This window comes from Maylandia zebra, linkage group LG13, assembly GCF_041146795.1.
Source record: "Maylandia zebra isolate NMK-2024a linkage group LG13, Mzebra_GT3a, whole genome shotgun sequence".
NCBI classification, from domain to species: Eukaryota; Metazoa; Chordata; class Actinopteri; order Cichliformes; family Cichlidae; genus Maylandia; species Maylandia zebra.
In genome coordinates this window covers 22632623-22653182 of record NC_135179.1, presented here as the reverse complement: position 1 = coordinate 22653182, position 20560 = coordinate 22632623, and the positions used below count along the sequence as shown (strand labels likewise).

Genomic DNA, 20560 nt, shown 5'->3' with positions numbered 1-20560 from the left:
ATCTCATTTTCATTGCTCTTAAAATATTGCATTCAGTTGCAACAATTATGTCAATTTATTTAGTCGTTGTGGCAAATGAACCAATTGACAGTGAATCATGACATAAAGTCTGCTTCTTTTGTGTATAACAATTTTGCATCCAGTGTGATTGTTTTGCATCCAAGCCCATTAGAGGGAAGGAAAAAAGGTTTAAATAAGCGTTGCAAAATAAATAATAGACAAATAGTGTGATCTAGCAATAGGAATCCCCTTGCCTTATCGTTCACACTGTGTCATCCAATTCCACAAATACACACCCTGCACATTTTACATCCGCCCACCACCCCACCAGTCTTTTTCCTGCTTGAATTTCTCAATTAAGATGAATTATAAAATTTCACATGGGAATCAGGACTTACAGCACTTATTGCGATGCTACCCAGAGGCGCTCTGTCAATGGCTTAGAGAAGCTTAGTGCTGTGGGTATTTGAGTCTGTGTCTCACAGCCCTCAGACTCTTAATGGACCACACAACATGCAACTTTGACTCTGCATAAGAAAGCGAAGTGAAGGGGTGGATGGGGAGGAGGGGCGGAGAGGAGAGCAAGGTGGAATTTATTGCTCATATGTGAAGGTGGAGAAGATGAAGGAAGTGAGGCAGTGGTGGCATGGGGGCTATGTTTGTGCTAGCTGTGGGGGACTTTGAAGATAGACTGGGCTGCAGTGTACATTTCATTACTCGTTCTCCTCTAGAGGCCCAGGTGTGTGTCACAGCTCCTTTTGTGGGCAGCAGAGCACTAGATGATTAGATGAGCTGCACCTCAGTAAATGGATGCTATTGATCTCCACACCTTGTTATATGGAGCACCTCAGAGCATGATAAGTCTAAGACAAGACGGCATGATGAATCTCACACTGTCCAAAATTGCCTCTTCTGCTCAGCTTACTTTCTCTGTTTCATCTTCACACTCCTTAAGTACACATCCCATCCACTTTGCTGCTTCCCTGTGTCTTTCTGTCCCTCTTTCCTCCCTTTTTTATTTGCTCCGCTGATTGCTTTCAGTGTCTCCACAGCCATTAAAATGATTGGAGACTGTGTAATGTATATTAATGTGCTTGTATTTTTAGAGTAGTTTAGCTGTGCGCTATAATATTTCATGGGGAGAAAACAGAGTAGCGAGGCTTTGTGCTGGGGTAATTAAATGGAGATTGTGATCTGCTGCTTTTCTATATGCGTATGCAGATAAAACGTGAGTGCCGAAACCTGAGATTTGCCTGTCACGTATGCATCAAAAAGGTGAGAGGTCAAGGGGCCATGAGAAGGTGTGTCGAGAGACTTTGCAGGTTACACAGGTTTTTCTCAGTGTAGTGTGACATCGTAGTGAAGCACCACTGTAATAACAGTTGAACATTGATCAGTGCAGCCTGGCATAAAGAGTTAGCGGGAAGCTGTGACCTTTGACCTACAGATTAGCACCAATAATTTGCAGGGTTGGCGCATTACGAGGACAGGGCCAGAGCGAACAAGCATAACAGAAAAGACAAAACACCGCCATTATTATTGAATTTCATTAACTAGCCGCCAAATGCTGTGGAGTTAATAAAGCTATGGTGTCGGGCTTAACTTCTGCTTCACGCACATTTGCAGAGCAGCTGCGCGCACTGCGTCTCATTTCATTCCCATCACTCATTCGCTGTTTGTGTGTTTCTGGTTTGATGCTAGCTTGTTAACTATCAGCCCGAGCCTTATTGTGCCGCATATAATGCAATTCATAATACCAGACAAAATAAACTATAGCTCACAGTGCATTTCTGTAGTCTGCTCAGGCGGGCTCATGCTCTCACCTGCACTTCAGCCCATGCTCTATATGAATAGCACACACACACACTGTAAGCTGTTTCTTTGTTGTTGTGAAAAATAGAACCTCTGAAGTCATTCATGCTGAAAAGATTGTAAATTGTGGGAAAAATATAAACACCTTTATGTTTGCAGACTGCCATTGTGCTTCACAAATGACCCATCTCACCGCAACCATATGAGGGTTAAGCTGTTCTATTCTTACAGTTTCCAATGTAGTGTGGTCATTCAAGAGCTACACTTTGTTCCCCTTTTTTTGCTCTGTGGGCAAGAAGTCTTACAAAGGCTCACAGAAATGAGAAAGTTTAGGACTGATGATGTTTTAACCCCTGCATACTTCGAGAATACAATAACTCAAACGGTCCGTCCAGCCGCCAAAAATCAGTGCTGATTTAAAGAGAAAGGATCGCACGGCTGCTTATAAGACACGTGGAATTACTCATAGTGATAAACTTAAAAATAATGATCTTATTCTTCTCAGTTCGGCAGAGTATTTAGCTCAAGTGCTTACTTACCTGTTCTGGTTGACACCTGTTTCCTGGTGCAACAGATTGCTGTTTTCCCACAAGAAAAAAGTGCTATAAAATCAGCTGAAGCATTTCTATTGTTTGAATCTATTTTTGTGTAAACGTGCTACGTGACAGTGTAGATGGGTTTTCCTGCAGAAACAGCTTTATTTGCTAATATATAAATGTAGTGGAGCATAACTGAAAGTGTCTGATGTCGTTATGTGTTGAGCTGAAGGATGCACAGATATTTCTACTATCTGTGATACATTTATTTAAGTTTTTAATGGCATATCTTTGCGTAGCCTCAATGTTTTTTAAGCTCTGATATCTCAGAATGATCCAGACTTGCTATTGTGTACATGAATGAACCCCCCCCCCCCAAAAAAAGAGCTACATTTCACACAGCCCCCTGTGTGCTGGATATGCAATCCTGTTTAACCTGTTTTTATGTGACACCAGTTTCAGCTAATTGCCCTAGCTGTCATACTTTTTCTCTGTCGGTATTGCGAGTCATAGTCATGCATGAAGTGGCTTACTCGGTTTTCTTCCACCTCATTAAGATACAAGCGTTAGATACCTTTCTCTGGTACTTTCACCTAGTTTTGTCTTTGTACCTTCTCTCTCCGTGAGCTCATTTAATATCTAGTCTATAAGCAGGGTCTTTGTTTGGCTTTTCATCCTTAAGTAATCAATACTGGCCCTATGAATCCAGGTCATCTTGCTCCTGTGGCTTGTCTGTCCTTCCTGCTCACACCCTCCTCTGTCTTTATCAATCTCTGTCTCTTACTCCCTCTTTTCCTCTCAACAGTCTTTCTCCATTTTTCTGTTCCTCTCTTATTTTTTCTTGGTATTCATCCATTCATATGTCTTTTTACTCCCGCTCTTCACCTCCTGAAAAATTACTTTGCCCATCTGGACGGAGCTCTGCTCGGCCGTTACGCTATTAGTCCTTGTGCAGCAGTGATTAAAAATAGATCGGCGCACCAAGTCAGAATTCGTAGAGACTTTTCTACCTCTCTGATCTCCTCGTGTTCTCCCCTCCACTCACATGAAACTGTATTAGCTAGAAATGGATATACGATTGAAAGCGAAAAGTTAGCAACAAAATGTTCCAGTCTTATCCGTTTTGTTTTCTGCCCAGAGTCTTTGTGCGTAAGTGCGTATTTGTATTTGTCAGCAGCAGTGAGTGTTTGTCAGTGAGTCTGTGTACTGCCTGCGGACCTCTTCGCTGGGTGCTGTCTCATGTCGAGCTGTGTGTTTGAGAGGCTTGTCGAGGTAAAGCTCCTGTCAACGCCTGGCCGGAGGGAGTGTACTGATGAAAGGCCTCTTCATCATCCTAATGGGATACACAAACCTCTTAACCAGCACTGCTGCCTTGGCTTCGTCTGGGTGAAACCAAGAGAGACACAGAGAGCGCGCGAGAGGGGGAAGAGAGAGCACTAAGTGACTAGCTGGACAGCACGCACCGAGGACCACACTGAAAACATACACAAGTGCACAGGTCAGAAAAATGCACAGTGCAAACAAAACAATGCTGCTGGGAGTCAGTTGCAGAGGAAGAGTCGTGACTCTGCGCGGCCTTGGGATTGTGAGAGTTTCAGTAGGCCAGGGCCATTAGGATCTGGGACAGAGAGTTAATGCCCTGCTGTTCACTAGAACTATGACAACATGTCCCCTGTCCACTGGCACGGACCCAGGGTAAGGGGACTAGGAACAGGCATGTGTAATATTATACTTTAATCGTGTCATTGCCTTTAACTTTGAGCCGAATTTGAGTTTGAAATTTAAAAAAACAAAGACAAAATTGGAACAGCTGGACAAACAGACAAACATCTCAAGAACATCATCTTAGAGCGGTCCATTTTCAGTATCCTCCCCAAATCTATACATGTTCACACCTGAAAGCTGCTCAATAAAACACAATCTGATTTGTTGACTGCTGAGCAGCTCCATTTCAGCAATGGGAGGTTATGGGCCTTGAGAGAGTGAGGTAAGCCCTGCTGTTTTATATTAGCCTCCCACACTTCTCTTGTATGTTCAGGTACTAAAGCATATTCTTAAAACTTTAGACCATCACTGTCCCAGTCATTTTCAGGGGACAGCAGTACTAGTGTTTCAGGTTACTCCCCTTCTTTGCTCCACACCTAAATATTGGATTGTTTTTTGAAAATTGCATACTGCACAGAGGTTGGATCATCTATGAATGTTTCCTCTGTGCAACAACAAAGGATTCATTAAATCAATTATCATGAAATACTCCACTTACATATGACTCCCGGTGGCACACCTAGAGCCCTTTTTCACTTTGAGAGAGATGTTTCAACAACTATCGAAAAGATCTGTTCTAATGCTGAAAAACTGAAGGTATGAAATAGATATTATTGCCTACATTAAAAAATCAATGTGTTAAATTTATCACTGTAGGTACTTATTGGCATTTAGCTCTAAAGAGCAACTTGTGAAGCCTGTGAGTACATGTAATACTAAAGTATTACACAGTCAAGATGGCAAATTAAGATACAAATACATATTGATTTCTTTAGCGAGTTGCTCACCAAACTATGAGAAATTTAACACTAATGACTAAAAAAAGGATCTGCCACTGTTAGCTAGCTAGCAAGTATGGTGACCACTGAGGGGGGGAAGCGAACACATGGAGGGTCTGTCACAATAAGCGCTGCTTCAAACCAATTAGCTTGAAGTGGAAGTGGGTTATAAAGGTCTCCCAACATCAAGTTTGCACCTGTGCAGGATTACTGCCACTGACAGTGAATCTGCAGCACCTTTTTCTTGCTGATCTCTTTTTATAAACAAAACTAGCAAAAAGAAAAGAGTGAGAGACTGTTATAAGTACACCATCAAGGTGTACTTCATACAGCCACACTTATTCACTCATGCACTAAAAATAATGAATAGTCAAAGTATCTAATTTGAGACATAGCAAGTATTGTAAAGTGTTGTAAATTGAGAACGCACTGTACACAGCTCATTATCACAGTCAATTTAGTTTTTCTTTTCTGAACTTCAAGAAAAAGTCAGAAAAAAGCTTTTTGCTGACTTTTTGACTTCCACGTGAGTCGGGGTTTGTGGGATTATGCGACTTTGCTTGCCCGCTTGGTTTGACCCAGGCCAGGAGTAGGACACACAGTCAGGGTGTGGATCAAAGCACTTGGCCGCTGCAGAAGGAGGAGGGACGGACAGAAGAAGGAGAAGCCGCGGAAATCGGGCCTGAGTCTCTCGTCATTATTGTCACAGTGTCACACACTCTGGCCACTCAGTGTCACCATCAGTCTGCGCTGGCCCTGGGCGTCTGGCGGGTGACACTCTGCCTCTTCTTCAATCCGCCCGTCTTTCCCTATTTCAGCTTTTCATCACATGCACAAGCAAGTTTTCTCTCTCATTCACAGCCGCCTACTTTATTTGTCTATGCCAAAGGGATTTTTGTCATCCTCTCCCCATCGCTGCTCTCTATCACCGCCATCCCTGCCAGTCCAGTCATACAGTACAGGTCCTGGCTCGAGGCTGCGCGATGCCCTCTTTTTCGCTCCATCCCAGTCCCCACCCAGTCTTTGGGTCAAGGACGCGTGTGCAGCTGCAAAGAAGAGCAGAGACAAAAAAACTTTGACATCAGCCAGCAACCACAGCCTCATGAATGATTGATGTGCGAATGCTGACTCATCACACTTGGGAAAGAACCAATATTTTGACCTGAAACATAACAAGATTTAGATTCGTGGAGGAGAGCAGAGACGCGTGCGCACAGGCTGCCCAGGATGCACCAATGTTCCGTTTTCCCTTCGCTGCGATGCAGAGTTATCAGTTCTCACTGTTTCACAATCTGTTAGCAGCAGAGATTGCCAGATATAGAAAAGTTGGCCTGGCCAAAAGTGATAGTCTGTGAGATGCTTCTGCTTTAGTTCTTACTTTTATGTGTGCTGGTGCTGCACTGCGCTGAGATTGCCCGGCAGTCAAATGGTATGGTGTGTTTTTCCCTTCCTATCTTGACCTGCACATTTCCTTGTGAAGTCTGGCTTCCTCTGGGCTTACAATTTTTCTTGCTTGCTTGTTGGGTTTAAAGAAAAAAAAACTAAAAGTAGCACAATAACTACAGTAGAAATACAAAATGGACATGTGTGTCTGTTTCTTTTTTTTAAGTTAACAAATATGCAGAGGAAATATACCTTTAGTTGAGCAAAGAAAATAGTTCCTCTAGTTTTTTTGTCGTCTGGCCTGATTTGAGGGACTGGGTCAGAGTTAAGGCGGGCAGGGAAATGTATCTTGAGAGAATGATGAAGCGGGGCATAAAGGGAATGAAGGGAAAAGATCAAAAGGATAAAACAACCATTAGCTTCACGCGCTAGACTACTTTTGCTTGCAAGACCCTGACATTCTGCAGAGTGAGGAGATTGAATCTCATCTGTTAACTCCTGCCTCTCCATCTGTCCTCTTCTGCTATCACCGCATCACCTCTCATCATCTGTATTCTCCAGCACTGATTTTCTGCCTATTAGTGCCCCACTCCTTACTACGCCTCACCTACTTCCTGGTCTCCCCGTGTAATCTGTGTTTTTCACTTTAACATCTAGTCTAAGCCAAGCTTGTTTTTCAATCATGTTATCCAAGCTCTTCATTTAAACAGCAATTTGATCCCTAAGTTCGTTTTCTGTGTGCGTTTTGGGAGCGGAGGCCTATTTTCGTCACCTCGAATATACATTGAACACTACTTTTCAGAATTTCATTGGCAACTTTACAAAGCTGCCTCTCACGAGCTTACACACAGGCGATCCTACAGCATGCTGCTTGTTGTGCACTGCGCATCTAGGGATTTCTCTGATGCAAGGGGACGCAATGAAGGAACAGAGTGACGCCAACCCTGCCGGTGTTTGTGTGGAGTATAATCAGGCTTCTACTTTTTAGGTGCTGCTTTTGGGTTTTTGGTTTTTGTTTGTCCATGTGTCGCCACCTCTGTCACACTCCCTTTGCAAGTAGTTATTTGCGCGCAAAGATGTCTGTCGGGCGCTGTACACGCTGAGGATATCGGCATCTTCTTGTGTCTTCATATAGACCATCTAAAAACCTATTTTTTCAGGCCGTGAAGGGTCATCGGCGTGACCCGTTGATTTGCTGTCAATCCGGCTCATCTCCTCATCTGTTCATTAGCATGACAGAGGAGCTCTCCTGCCAAAGCAGTTAGTCACAAGAATCAGCCCCTGTCACAACACATTACAACAGCAGGCTTCTCTAATAGCGCTGGCAGTCGTGGCAACCATAGCCAATGCTCAGTGCATGTACACACCCTTGCACACACACTCACACCAATCAAGAGTTGCTCTTGATCTGCACCCAGGGAGTGTTTCTGTATCTCTCTCCATCATTTTCTACCTCGCTCTTTCCATCCACATATTTTCCTTCCTTCCTTCCTTCCTTCCTTCCTTCCTTCCTTCCTTCCTTCCTTCCTTCCTTCCTTCCTTCCTTCCTTCCTTCCTTCCTTCCTTCCTTCCTTCCTTCCTTCCTTCCTTTCTTCCTTTCCCTGATGCTTGGCTACCCATTTACAGCCTGCCATTAATCTCCCTCTTTCTCCCCTCCTCCTCCTCGCCCTTTCCCTCCATCATTGCCTTACATTAGCGAGGTTACCTGTGCTTACCATCCATCTCTCCCATTTTCTCGTCCTTTTCCTAAGTTCTCTCCCTCACTGGCTCTATTTCTGTCACCCTTCTTTCTGCTCCGTGTCTTCATAATGCTCCAAGAGATAGGGACTTTTCATTTTTAATCCATCCATCTTTCCCCTGTGATGTTTTAGTTTACTCTCACTCTCTTCCCACAACTCGATAAGCCCCCTAACACTCTCCTCTCCCTTCATTATCACCTGCTCGGAGTGTCTGGTGTGATTTGTACAGGAAGTTTGATCCGTCCGTCTTTCTCCCTCTCCGGGGAGTTGAGTTGTCATATCAAATAATAAAAGAACCGCATATGTTTTGACGTAATTTGCCGACTCGTCTCACGATCGCAGGTCCCACTTCTTGACGTAGCGCATGGTAACGTGGCAGGACCCTAAGACAAAATCAGAAACATGAGCTGAATTTAAATTTTTCAAACAGAGCACAAATTTTAAAGTGCACAAATTGTAAAAGATGGCCATTCTGATCATTTACTTGAGGCCAAATGAAAGAGCAGCGAGGACCCAGAATGCAGCTCTGTGCACCAATTAAGGGTGTTCTGGTGAAGGACGTGTAATTTGACTGTGTGTGTGTCTCCAGTCTTGCCGTAATCTCTGAGTGGGGTGGATTTACTGGTTTTGGTGAGGTTTGTGTATGCGTGAGGTCAGGTGCTTATCTCCACCTGTGTGTGTGTGTGTGTGTGTGTGTGTGTGTGTGTGTGTGTGTGTGTGTGTGTGTGTTTGTGAGAGAAACAAAAGTGGGGTGAGAGAGCAGAGTTTTGCCTTTAAGGCAGAAACTGTCTGTTCTAAAGGAGTGGCCACTGGTATTGACTGGAATTTAAAAGCAACCCTCCTCCCTACACACATTTACACACAAATAGAAGTGCGCCTGCTATACATGTAGTAGTTACTTTCATCAAAAAGTAGCCTTTATGCATTCTGATGCAAAGTTTCATGCTTACATGCATAGTCAAGGGCTTCATAACACATGGGATTTAATGTCAAAGAGATCTTTAGGAAAGAAATTGAAGGCTGTATGCACTACATTCATGATGCCACCTCCGCTGTTTGTCCTGTGAGTGGTCTCTAAGCTCTAAGTGTGTGTGTGTGTGTGTGTGTAAGGAGTAATCAGTTCAAGGAGTTATGAGTGAGGACAGAAGAATGACCCGGTGAGCGAAGGGGGAGGTAGACTGTTGCAGAAGTTGGGAGAGAGGTGGATTAGAGGACAGGAGAGGAGGGTGAGGTGGGGGCACAGACCAGCCAAAGCAGAGAGAAACCAATGCAAGTACAGCGGGATGGAGGGTGAAGCGCCGGTTGGGGAGGGTAGGCAGGATAGGGTGGGTAATTACAGGGGCCCAGAGAGGAGAGGCCTGTAATCAGTCTGCCCTCAGGAAGGAATGCAGCTCATCTTCTCATGTAATTACGGCCATTTAAACGGCTCCGGCTTCCAAACACTCATCCCACTCAACTGCTTACCTATTCACTATACATGCTTGCACACACACGCATACACAGAGACACCGTGAGACAATCAGCGACAGAAACGGACAGATTTTTAGGGAAAACTTCCAAATGGAGGAAACGAGGAGACAGGCTGTGGGCAATGTGTGAGCGTGTGTAGCTGCAGAGTTGATAGCCGTGTAGACTGCAGGCCTCTAGAGGAGAGGACTCCATGTGAATACCCACCATGGCAACCAGCCACTCCAGGTAGATTTGCGCAATTCTCATCAAGCAGCTGTGCAGTGGGAGAGTAGGCCAGCAATGGCGCCTTGCACTCAGCTCGTGCACTTGGATCTACACGTGCAGTAGGAAGGGCAAGAGTCGCGTTCTCATTCGCGTGAGCTTGACCTCCAAGTAACAGTTGTGATGCTGGTCTGTAATTTTGAGAGGATGACAATATTTGTCTCAGCCCTCTCTAACCCCCTGTCTACATCTGCAAAAGTGATTGATAGCACTGTTTGTGTACGCCTGTGTTCCCATGCAGTAGGTGGTCGTCAGGGCATACACAAACAGCACAGAGCCACTTTTTGATGGGCCATGATTAATGAGCTCAGTGGGGGGTGGCGCCCCCTAGCTGTGACAGAGCACACTTTCAGCCATGATGTATCCCCCCCCCCAGTCCCCGCGTCTATTCAAATGCACCAGTAGCAGCAGTGGGCTCACAGCTACAACACAAGCCCAAATCCTCTTAGCGCTCCCACTCTCACAGTCACACTCACCCACACATCCAAAAACACAGTCGCAGAAGCTCGCTTATGGATGGGGGGGGCACTGACGGTTACATGCACGGTGAGTAAATATATTCTATAGATTGCTGCAAACACACCCACCATGTCGCTCTTTTACACACACGCTTTGAATATAGTGTGGGTCCATGTGAAACAACCACGTAATTCTCCAGTATTCACCCAGTTATCAGCAAAAACCACCACTGTCTGTCCCTCTTTCATTTACTGCCTTATTTACCGTTTGTAACCATGTGGTTAGATAACATGTTTACGTGTGTTTCTGTGCATTTCCCCCCACCAGCATCGCCTCCAAGAGGACTGGTTAAGTATTATTGTGACAGGATATGTTTGTGGGAAGAAATGACACAGGAGGCGAGTCCTTTGAGAAAAAAAAAGGGGGGGCAGGTCACGCTTCATTTACAATTAGATGGTTGTAGGGCAACACACCTTGCAGATAAGAGTGTAGGATAACATTCTGTATACAATCAGATCGGTAAATGAGGTCTTTGTTGTGTTGCATGTGTGTGTGTCTGTGTGTGTCTGCATGCATATGTGTTACTATGTCCTCAGGCTTCCTCGCTCTCTCCTGCTGCCACCGGGACATACTGGATGGACAAGCGAAGGATTTCTGTCACTGTGCATCTCCATCACCTGCTCGGCCTTCCTCCTCTGCCAATCTGCTTTTCTTGCCTCCTGTCACCTCACTGTCTCTCTCTCTCTCTCTCTCCCAAACACACCTTTTCTTTTCTGCTTACTGCCTCGCACAGATTCTATCTTTCTTGCCCGCTCGCGCACAAACCCTGCACAGTTAATTAAACTCATGCACTCGTATCTTGATGAAACGATCGGCTTCACACCCCACAGAAATAGCCGCTCTGCAGGTGTCCTCATTAGCATGTTGGAAGCAATCAAAGGTGTGACATTTCCACTGCTATGATGAACTTCCAACAAGTTGCATCTCACAAATATATGACAAATATACAGAAAGGGTGGCAAAGCATTAACAATGTGTGTGTTGTCATATAGTCTTCAGTGCCATTCTCAGAAAATGCCGGCATCATGGGTCTGACAGAAACAGATTTCTGTCATTTTACTCATAAGTTACTTTTACATTAATGTTCCTCGTGGTTCATTGTCAGATTCGTAAAACTGCTGTCACAACTTTTATACAAAACTAAACACATCTTTATATTTGAAAGCAATCTAAAAGAGGTTTTAATGTTGGGCAAGTTCTCTCACACCAAAGTCCTGTGAAGTAACTTACAAATATAGCAGCTAGCATAGCTAATATGTGAAAAATTACAGCTGAAATTTGCCTTATCATTCATGTTGGAACAATGGAGCAGCAAACTATGGCATATATGGACCTATTCAGAGGTGTATAGCACAATTCAAAAACTTCTTTTACAAAATGAGCCCATGCTTTTCAGGTTTACAACTTCTGCACAACACATCAGCTGCTGTGGTCACTGTTTGACAATGTCCGTGACACTAATATCACTATTACTGTGTTTGCCTAATGCAACATTTATTGTGTATTGTAAATAGCTGATAAAAAGTTAAAATGTCAACCAACACTGTGAAAAAGCCCTGTTTCTGTGACAACAACTTACCCAGCTGCCTAATTACCTCAAGAAGAAGCTCTCAACATCTAATGGAAGGTTTCGCAATCATCATCCTTGAATTCAACTTCTTATTCGCTGGCAACAGATGTGCTAAAGTTAGCTGCAGGTCTTTCTGTGAATTTGGCTTCTAGGCTATCAAATGCGGTCGTCTCTTCAGCTTTTAGATATATTTTGTGGCTGAGGTTCTTTACTCAGGGGGCAGCACAGTGGTTAGCCCTGCTTTTTCCCAAAGACCTTGCAAGAAGGTCAGAGGAAATTCCATCATCGGGTCGGGGCATTTCTGTGTGAGTTTGTATGTGCTCCCTGTGTTTACGTGGGTGCACTCTGGGTACTCTTCCTCGCAAGTCTAAAGATATGCAGTTAGAACAGTCGTAGGAATGAATGTGCGTGCGAATGGTTGTCTGTCTCTCTGTTAGATAGCCCCATGTCAGCTGGGATAGGCTCCCCGAAGTAAGGTTTAGTGAGTAGGAAAATATATAAGCACATTTATGTGTTTTGTGTTCTTTAAAAAGCTTTTAATTGGTCAATATTTGACAAAAACTAGTATTTTCAGTCTCTACTAGCTAATTGTTTAACAAAAGAAAGGTGGCAGTTCCACTTTTAACAGAGCAGACTGTAGAGATTCTTTAAAAAGATTGAAGCTAATTACACAAATTACAATATGTAACTGGTTTCTTTTTCTTTTCTTTTCTTTTTTTTTTACCAACTTTAGAGTATTTCAGTATGCAAATTGCAAGAAATTACTCTCTCTTGCATGGCTGAGGCACTATTGTGTTCACAAAATCGCATAACCTACAAACACCTCCCGTAGTGCTTTAAAACACATATACATATGTAACACATATGTAACATGCAACTTCTTTTGGTGCTTTGCTACTGGAAACTGAATTTCCCAGAGGAACCCACCCGAGGGATTAATAAAGTTTCATCTATCTATCTATCTCAATTTTCTGCTATAGTATTGCTATGACCGTATTTTGCCGGGATGACAAACACTCACGAATGCTCGCAAGGTGAAAGCCATACCAGCCGCGCTGTCGCCGCTAGTAATCATGAAGCACATGAAGGGGAGTTCGTGTGCCTGCTGGTGCGAGAGAGGAAGTCTGTTAGTTAGAGAGTCACCATGGTGAGTACAAAGAAGCGGGCTGCAGAGACATGTGAAGCCGCTGCAGGTTCACATCTTGGTGGCAGTATCAAAATACCCAAACAAGAGCTTTCAAGGCCAACATTTGGAAGACTTGATGAGAGAGCACACAGAGTTGGAGCTGTGGTGCTCTTAGCAGGAAATCAAATTCTGCTTCCTGCCTCCTGACGACTCACAGCAATCGTGATGAAATGAAAATAATGGCACTGTTAGTCACTGGTGAATTAATGACATTTCCTATTAAAAGATGACCAATTTTGCCCCCTGTCTGCGCTCAAAGGGGCTGCTTATGTTGTAAGCGTTTCTGCGAGTGTGTGCGTGTTCGGTCAGATGGGTGAACCGCATGACTCCTCACACTCCGTCTGCCTTTGTTGATGTGAGAAGCGATGCTGTGTCGCTCCAACCTGTACTCATGTCGCCTTGTGCCCTGCTTGACGCCAAAATACACACACACTGTGACTGCCCCACTCACACGTGCAGTGATTCTCCATCAGATCCTTCTAAGTCTCCACACATGCTTCTTTCCAGTCTTCACATCTCTTCACTTTATCTTTTTTACCTCCTCCCTGGTTTCTTTTCTCTCCTCTTGTACGATTTTTTTCAAGCTGATGAGGATGAGGTCAGGCTGAATATCAATCACTCAATGTAATTGTCCTTTAAGGAAGGCAAGGAGAGACTGTCTTCCTCCATCAATCTCTGTCTCTTTCAACCTGCCTCTGTGTAGTGTGTGCAACTTGCACCCCGGGGCTTCCTCTCAAGAATGATGATAATGAGGTGGATAGGGTGAGGATGATGTATAACGTCAATGTTGCATAATGGCTGTTGATCACTGTATTAATTGGTCTTGTTTTCTTAGTCATAAGCAGTGTTGTCACATTTGACCATCTGTCCTCACAGCTGTTTGACCTCAGTGGGCTGAGTAGAACCAGACAGTGATAATATGTAATATGTTTTAACATTCTGCCACTTTCATATTTTTACATATGTCATTTTGCAGTGGCTGGTTCCTCTTACAGTAGTATATAGATAATAAAAAACTATGTTGTCATAAAAAGGAAATAAAACAAGACAACAACACCAAAACAATAAACAGGAATAGTACTTATGGAGTACTTCCCTACTCTTACTGAGCACTCAAAGCCACAATCAGCCATTCACACGCACACACACATTCGCACTGCACTTTATCCTGTGCCTTCGAGTGCTTTTACCTATCACACACGTTGAGTCGGATGCATTGGCGGCAATTTATATCCTGCCTCAGGACACTTCAGCGTGTACTGTGGATCAAACCGCTGACCTTTCAACGAGCAGTTGATCAGCTCTGCCTCCTGGGCCACAGCGACCCCTACTCTTAGGCTCTGTTAACAAAACCTGTAATATTTTGTACGGGGCTATGAAGTCGGTCCTTAACAGGCTGCCTGTTGTGCTTTTCGGTTAGATGTAATGCCACTTCTTGTTCCCACTGTTTGTAATCAAAGTCAACATCTGGCTCGTTAGTGTTAATGTTTCCACAGCAGAGCTGTGAAGTGCTGCCTTGAGACATATTCTTCCAAACTCTGTGCCACAAATGAAGCCGTGGCTGGGAGAAAAAACACCTGTTAGCCTTGAGTATCTTTGCCTCACCTGTTTCCCTGAGATTGTGTGTGTAGGGTCTGATCTCCGCCTCCAATGAAAGCCAAGCAGAGTGACCAGAAGTGACAGCAAAACGAGTCAGATTATTTAAAACTGATAAAATTTTAAACACCATACGCAGCTCCTGTCCAAGTTGCTTTTGGTCCTATCTGGCCAGCACCATAATGTTTGCCTCGCTGAAGAGATTTAGCGTCAGAACGAATAAATCGTGTCTTATATTAATATTTTGCATCAAATGTTTAGGAGAATGAGTAACAAGGGGCCCATTTCTTACAGGTTCCTTCTCCATATGTTGCCTGGTGGCCAATAATAAAACACATTCAAACACGCTGAAAAGCCACAGTGGGTATTTTTGTCTGTTTACCGGTTTAGCAGCATTTGAAAAATTCATATCATGCATGAAATTACTGGCTGGTGTGCTGCTGCATCCAGTACAGCACCCAGCACTGGGGTTGGTTGTGCTTCGTAGTTGGGCCCATGTTTTCTTTGCATGTGTATTTTTCATTAAAGTAAGATGTCATTTGAAGTTGAATGGACAGAGCAAAGTGCTTTGAATCCAGGAGGCAAGAGGGAAGGAAGACTGGAGTCAGGGGAGGGCAAGAAGGAAAGCATTGCCACGTCATATACGAGGCAATGGGATGCTGCACCGCCGATTGTTTCTGATATAACTCATATTTTTTTCTATAAAAAAAATAAAAACTTCATGATTTTGCCAAACACAACTTAACCCCGTCTCTTTTGTAGTATTTCTCTGTCGCTCGACCTCTTCAAAGTACTCTTCCTCCTGTGCTTTATTCTCTCATGCTTGCTTTTCCCCTACTTCTGAGTGCAGTGTTGGGATAGTGAGGGCACTGAAGGGGACAGTAATGACTAACTCTGTAAAGGTAATGATAAAGTACAGATGCTTTAGACTCCACTCTGGCTAGAGGCGCTGGGGCTAAGAAAATTACAGTCATTCGTGTGTGTGTGTGTGTGTGTGTGTGTGTGTGTGTGTGTGTGTGTGTGAGAGAGAGGGAGAGAGAGACAGACAGACAGACAGACAGAGAGAGAATGAGGAGCAAAAGAAAAGAGAGGGCAGAGAGAACAACAGAGAGTTTCACAGGCTTAGACAAAGACAGACATTGCTGTGATTCATTTCCCTTGCCAGTTATTATAGCTGTCCAGTGTGTGTGAATTTGTGTGTGTGTGTGTGTGTGTGTGCGCGCGTGCCTTATTGTCTCTCTGCTCACCACTTGGCTTTGAGTGTCTCTTGACCTGTCTTTGGCCAGCTCTCTTGTCTTCCCATCCTGTCACCCCTGTCCAGACGCCCTCTGTCTTTCTCCCACGCAGTCCTGCCTTGAAGTGACCACTGTCACTTCAACTCTCCGTTACGGCGAACTGAAGCTCTGCACTTCACCACACAGTCAAACGTGAAGGAGGGGACTCCTTCATTTGCAGATGAGTTCAGCATGCATGAATAAGAGTGGTTGAGAATGCTCTGTATAACTATAGGTTGTCATCTAGTGTCTGGGTCTACTTGTGCCTATGTGTTCACACAATTGTGTGCTCTAGAAAGGAATACCCAGAAGCCTGTGTTTGCTGTCTAGCTGTCTGCTGTCTGTCATTAGAGTAATAAAAGACTTGCTGTGCTGCACGGTGAGGAGTTCTTGTCTTTAAGGCTCCTCCATTCCGCACAAATTGCCAGCTGCTGAGCTCTGATGGATGTTTGTATGGTGGCCCAAAAACACAGGTTCTACTTTAAACCCCTAGCTCCATTATCCCAGACAGAGATGCAGGGGAGAAAAAGGGTGTCTGTCTGTCCGTCTCCTTCCTCTGTCATCTAAAAGTGTTTTAATTAAACTGTGCCTCTCTGCAGGCCTCAGAGCGCACACGCGCGCACACACACAGACACGGCACAGAGAGGGAGGTTTATCCAAATACGCAGTGCTCTCCTTCCATTCTGTCTCCGGCTGAACCGCCGCCTCTCTTTTGTTTGTCTTTCTGCAACCGTTCTTTTTCTGCCTTTCCTCCTTCTCTCTCCGTGCCCCCTCTCATCGCGCCTGAAGAGTGACAGGCTGTGTTTTCAGCCGATGTTTGAACACAGAACGATCAATGCCGGACAAAGGGAAAAGAGCGGGGGAGTGGGGCGGGGAGGGGCGACACAATTGGTTATTGACAGAGAATACAAAGTTTGAGGGACTGGAGGCGACAGCTTAGCAGGGAGAGAGGAACCGAGAGAGGGAGAGAGGCATGCCAATGAATGCGATTCATGTTCATGGTTAAGCATCACGTTCTGATGTGTTAACTTCCATTATTCATAATTGTTTGTGTTTACCTGCTGGTATCCTCAGCATTGTGCATGCTTAATTGAGCGTATATAAGTGACGTAAAAGTGCGAACACCTGCTCTAAGGAACAAGTGGGTGTTTGTTCCTGTGTTTCTATTTGTTTCGCTGTATTCCTCGGAAACTCCTTGAGGATCGCCCTTGGCATTTAGAAAAAAAAAAGTCTAGTATGATGAAGCCACTCTCGTTGAACTAAAGTAAAATTTAGTTTTAAGGTGTCCATCACTGACACAAATATTGCACTGGTGGCTAGCTGGATCGTTTACGATGCATTAATGCTCAGTGAAACAGAAAAAAAGTATTTGAAAACCTTTATTGATCACGTTGAGCTCATCATCACCGTCAGCATTTCTGCTTTTACTGTACACTGCCGAGGTCTGGGTGGGTTAAAAGGTGAGGGTTCAGTTTAAGGTCACAGGTGATTGCAGTGACTGGAACAATGAAGTGTTTGCGTGGGAGAGAGAAAAGAGTCAAAAACAAGACGCTCCAAAACAGCGATCTATCCTGGATCGCTGTAATGCCTTGAGCAGCTGATGGATTTCTTGTCTCTGGCTAGCCCTCAGTTGTTGGTAATTCTACTTTTACCTCAGCTAGACCTTTTATAGTCATATAGATGTGACTTTACTTGAAGATGGTACAGCCTCCTGAATACCATAAATCCTCGTTGGCCTTGGTTTCAATCCTGCTACAATTTTTCTCTCCTGCTTCCTCTGCGAGCTCTGCGCTCTGCTTTGCTTTCCCTAATGTCTCAGACAGAATCTGTCAAGGGGAACAGTGGGATGAGAGTGGGCAAGTGCTCACTTTCCTAAAATAGGAGATGGTATCTTTCTAAGTACTTTCTCTTGTTCCCTGGTTGTAGAATACCTGATCAGGTTGAGGCTTGATACATTTTGAAAACTGAACACTGCAAATCTGCCTTGTTTAAATCTCGTAGTTTAAAAGCAGCTGAATTTGCTCACGCATCTCTCTCTCTCTCTCTCTCTTTTGTTTTAGCCATTCTGAATATAGAGGATGAGATTTGAGAACTGCAAGGCTGTAAGGCTGTAGTGTAGGAAAAGCACAATTTCCAGTGAGCGGCTCCCACATATGTGAATTCATCTGTAGGCATACATGTGAAGTGAAGACAGCGCACCGAGTTCGATATGCCTTTAGCTTTTGGATTATCCTGACTGGAGAAAATGTAAATCTTCTTCACGTTAATGCTCATTGACTCCACATCATTTTTACAACCAGGTAAAAACAAGTTTTCTGCTGTAAAGTCAGACATATTAAAAATTTATAAGAACCTGTATTCCTCAGAAATGCAAGGGATGGGACCAGTATGATAGAGTGGGGCAAAATTAAAGGAAAACCTGGACTCCTCATCTCTACAATGAGGGGATCCAATGGCTGTTATGCCATGAGGGCCATTTTCCTGCTTCAATTCAGGTCAAATTATCCCCTTATAGAGAAGGGTCCCTGCAAATGAGTATAAATTGTCATCTTTAGGCTATGACTAGTCATTTTTAGACTGATGGTAGTGGTCTGTTCCAAAATGACAGTGCTACAGAGGCCCTGAGAGGTCAAACACACTGCAACTTAAGAAAACACAAGCAAATAGTAAAACACTTTAAATGAATGCAAAACAGACAATGGAAGTAAAACATTTAATCAAAAAAACTCTGAAGAAGCACTATATAAGACCCAGTCCATTTACCATTGTGATTATTATCATGTGATGAGAACACACATTCCCTGCAGCTTTTTCATCCTTACAAAAGTCTCAGTTTCTGTCACTTTTGCAGCTTTTATTGTCACATTATTGTCTTCCCCAAATCACCGCCATTCTGGTTTTTGAGCGTTTGCAGAGTTTTTCTACTTGCTGGTGGTGCTTAAATTGCAGTGTGTCTGACCTCCCAGGGGCTCTCATCTAAAGGGGTCTTTGAATGTTTTGGTGAGAGATAAGCTGACGTGAATCATCAACAAAATACCAAATGAGCGACTATATTTTGGGAAAATGTTTGAGGCACTTGTAGCCCAAATGCCAAAATGCACCGAAGCTGTTCAGTGTCCCAACAGTTTTTATTTGTTTTGCCTTTCATTAGTCACCTGTGTGTAGCTGTTCAACAAAACGAGAGAACATTTGGAGCAGCTGACCTATTGCAGCTTTCAAAGTATGCCTACACTTTTTATGTATGTGCTACTTTTGTGCTAACTTTTCATGTTCAAAGCAGACCCTTATATCCCTGCCGTGCTGTCACGCGGTCTTTTCCAGTCCACCTGTGCACCTACACACTCGTGCACACAAGGGTAGAGTTCATGTAATACATATATGAGTTGCAGCACGGTTTATTTTTATACATTATTGTAATATTCTTGAAGCTGTCCAGGCCATTTTATTTATTTTGACTACTGTCACAACTTTTCCTATTTATCTGTATAGCACGCATTTTGTCACGCATTATCAGTCCATATACACAAATCTGTCTTCTGCAATAAACATCATTGATATACTGCTTGGGATCTACTCATCATCATTAGAGTACCGCGTCTGACAAAAGAGGTCAGAAAGACTGTGTCCTTCCTGCCAGGAAAAGCTTTTGACAGCTTTTCCAAGACGGACGTGTCACATCGAAAATGTCATGGGATAATGTGCGATCAACAGGACTGACCCGCAGAAGGTCAGCGGCTCTCTGCTCCAGCTGAGAAGCACAGACTCTTCCAGAGAAACTAGAGCAGGGGGTCTGCCTTGTCCAGATTGCTGGTTATACAGGGAGGCAAAAATGTCACTGTACTTCTTCCATGATGGTACAAACTATCAGCACCTTAAATGTCTTCTTGAAATGCACTTACAGAGTGGCTTTCCCCCGAAGCTTGAGAGGGGCACACAAAATAAGCTGTCATACAGACATTTTCTCCCTTTCGATGTGTGATAGGTTAGTGATATGGACAAATTTGGCATTTTGCTTTTTCCATACCTCCTCGTCAGTGAGGTCAGCGACCAGGAGAAGTCGCAGATTTGCCATAGATCAGATTCACTGCACTGCTCTTTTGTCAGGTCGGTAAATAATTTCTAATCCCCCCCCCCCCCCCCCCCCCTTTTTTTTTTTTTTTTCTCCAGAGAGCAGCGACTACAGCGAGGCCGAGGTTCTTCCTGACTCCTTCCCGTCAGCGCCGGCAGAACCTCTCCCGGAATTCCTGCTAGAACCCGAGGATGCTTTCATAGTGAAGAACCGTCCAGTCCAGCTGCGCTGCCGGGCGTCACCCGCCACCCAAATCTACTTCAAATGTAACGGAGAGTGGGTGAACCAAAACGATCACGTCACTAGAGAGAGTCTGGACCAGATCACAGGTGAAGACCTGCACGCTCACACACTGTAAACACACACACACATACACACACAGTAATGTCACCTTGTATTTTACAGACATAAACATCATCCTCAATTACTAACATCATTTTCAACTACATAATCCATTAGCTCCTATAGGATTTTATGTGCACGTTAACTGCTTTTGGCCTGCAGCCAATGCATTATTTATATGCACTGTGAAAAATGTGCCTCACTAATCTCTCACTCTCCTGCTCTTCCCGTGTCTCTCTTCTCTCTCTCTCTCTCGCTCC

The 20560-nt window shown here is 44.1% G+C and overlaps 1 protein-coding gene across 4 annotated transcripts in view; it reads left to right on the top strand.

Annotated features, from left to right (window-relative positions):
• The window catches only part of unc5b (unc-5 netrin receptor B), a 53162-nt gene that overhangs the window by 13918 nt on the left and 18684 nt on the right, over positions 1-20560 (top strand). For 3 of the 4 annotated variants that reach the window (XM_012920372.3, XM_012920373.4, XM_004556086.4), the window contains exon 2: positions 20057-20287. In XM_012920372.3, coding sequence (XP_012775826.1) covers positions 20057-20287 — 231 coding nt within the window. Of the gene's footprint in view, positions 1-17669; positions 18190-20056; positions 20288-20560 lie in introns of those variants that run through there. The other variant, XM_076891801.1, reaches the window with a different exon arrangement.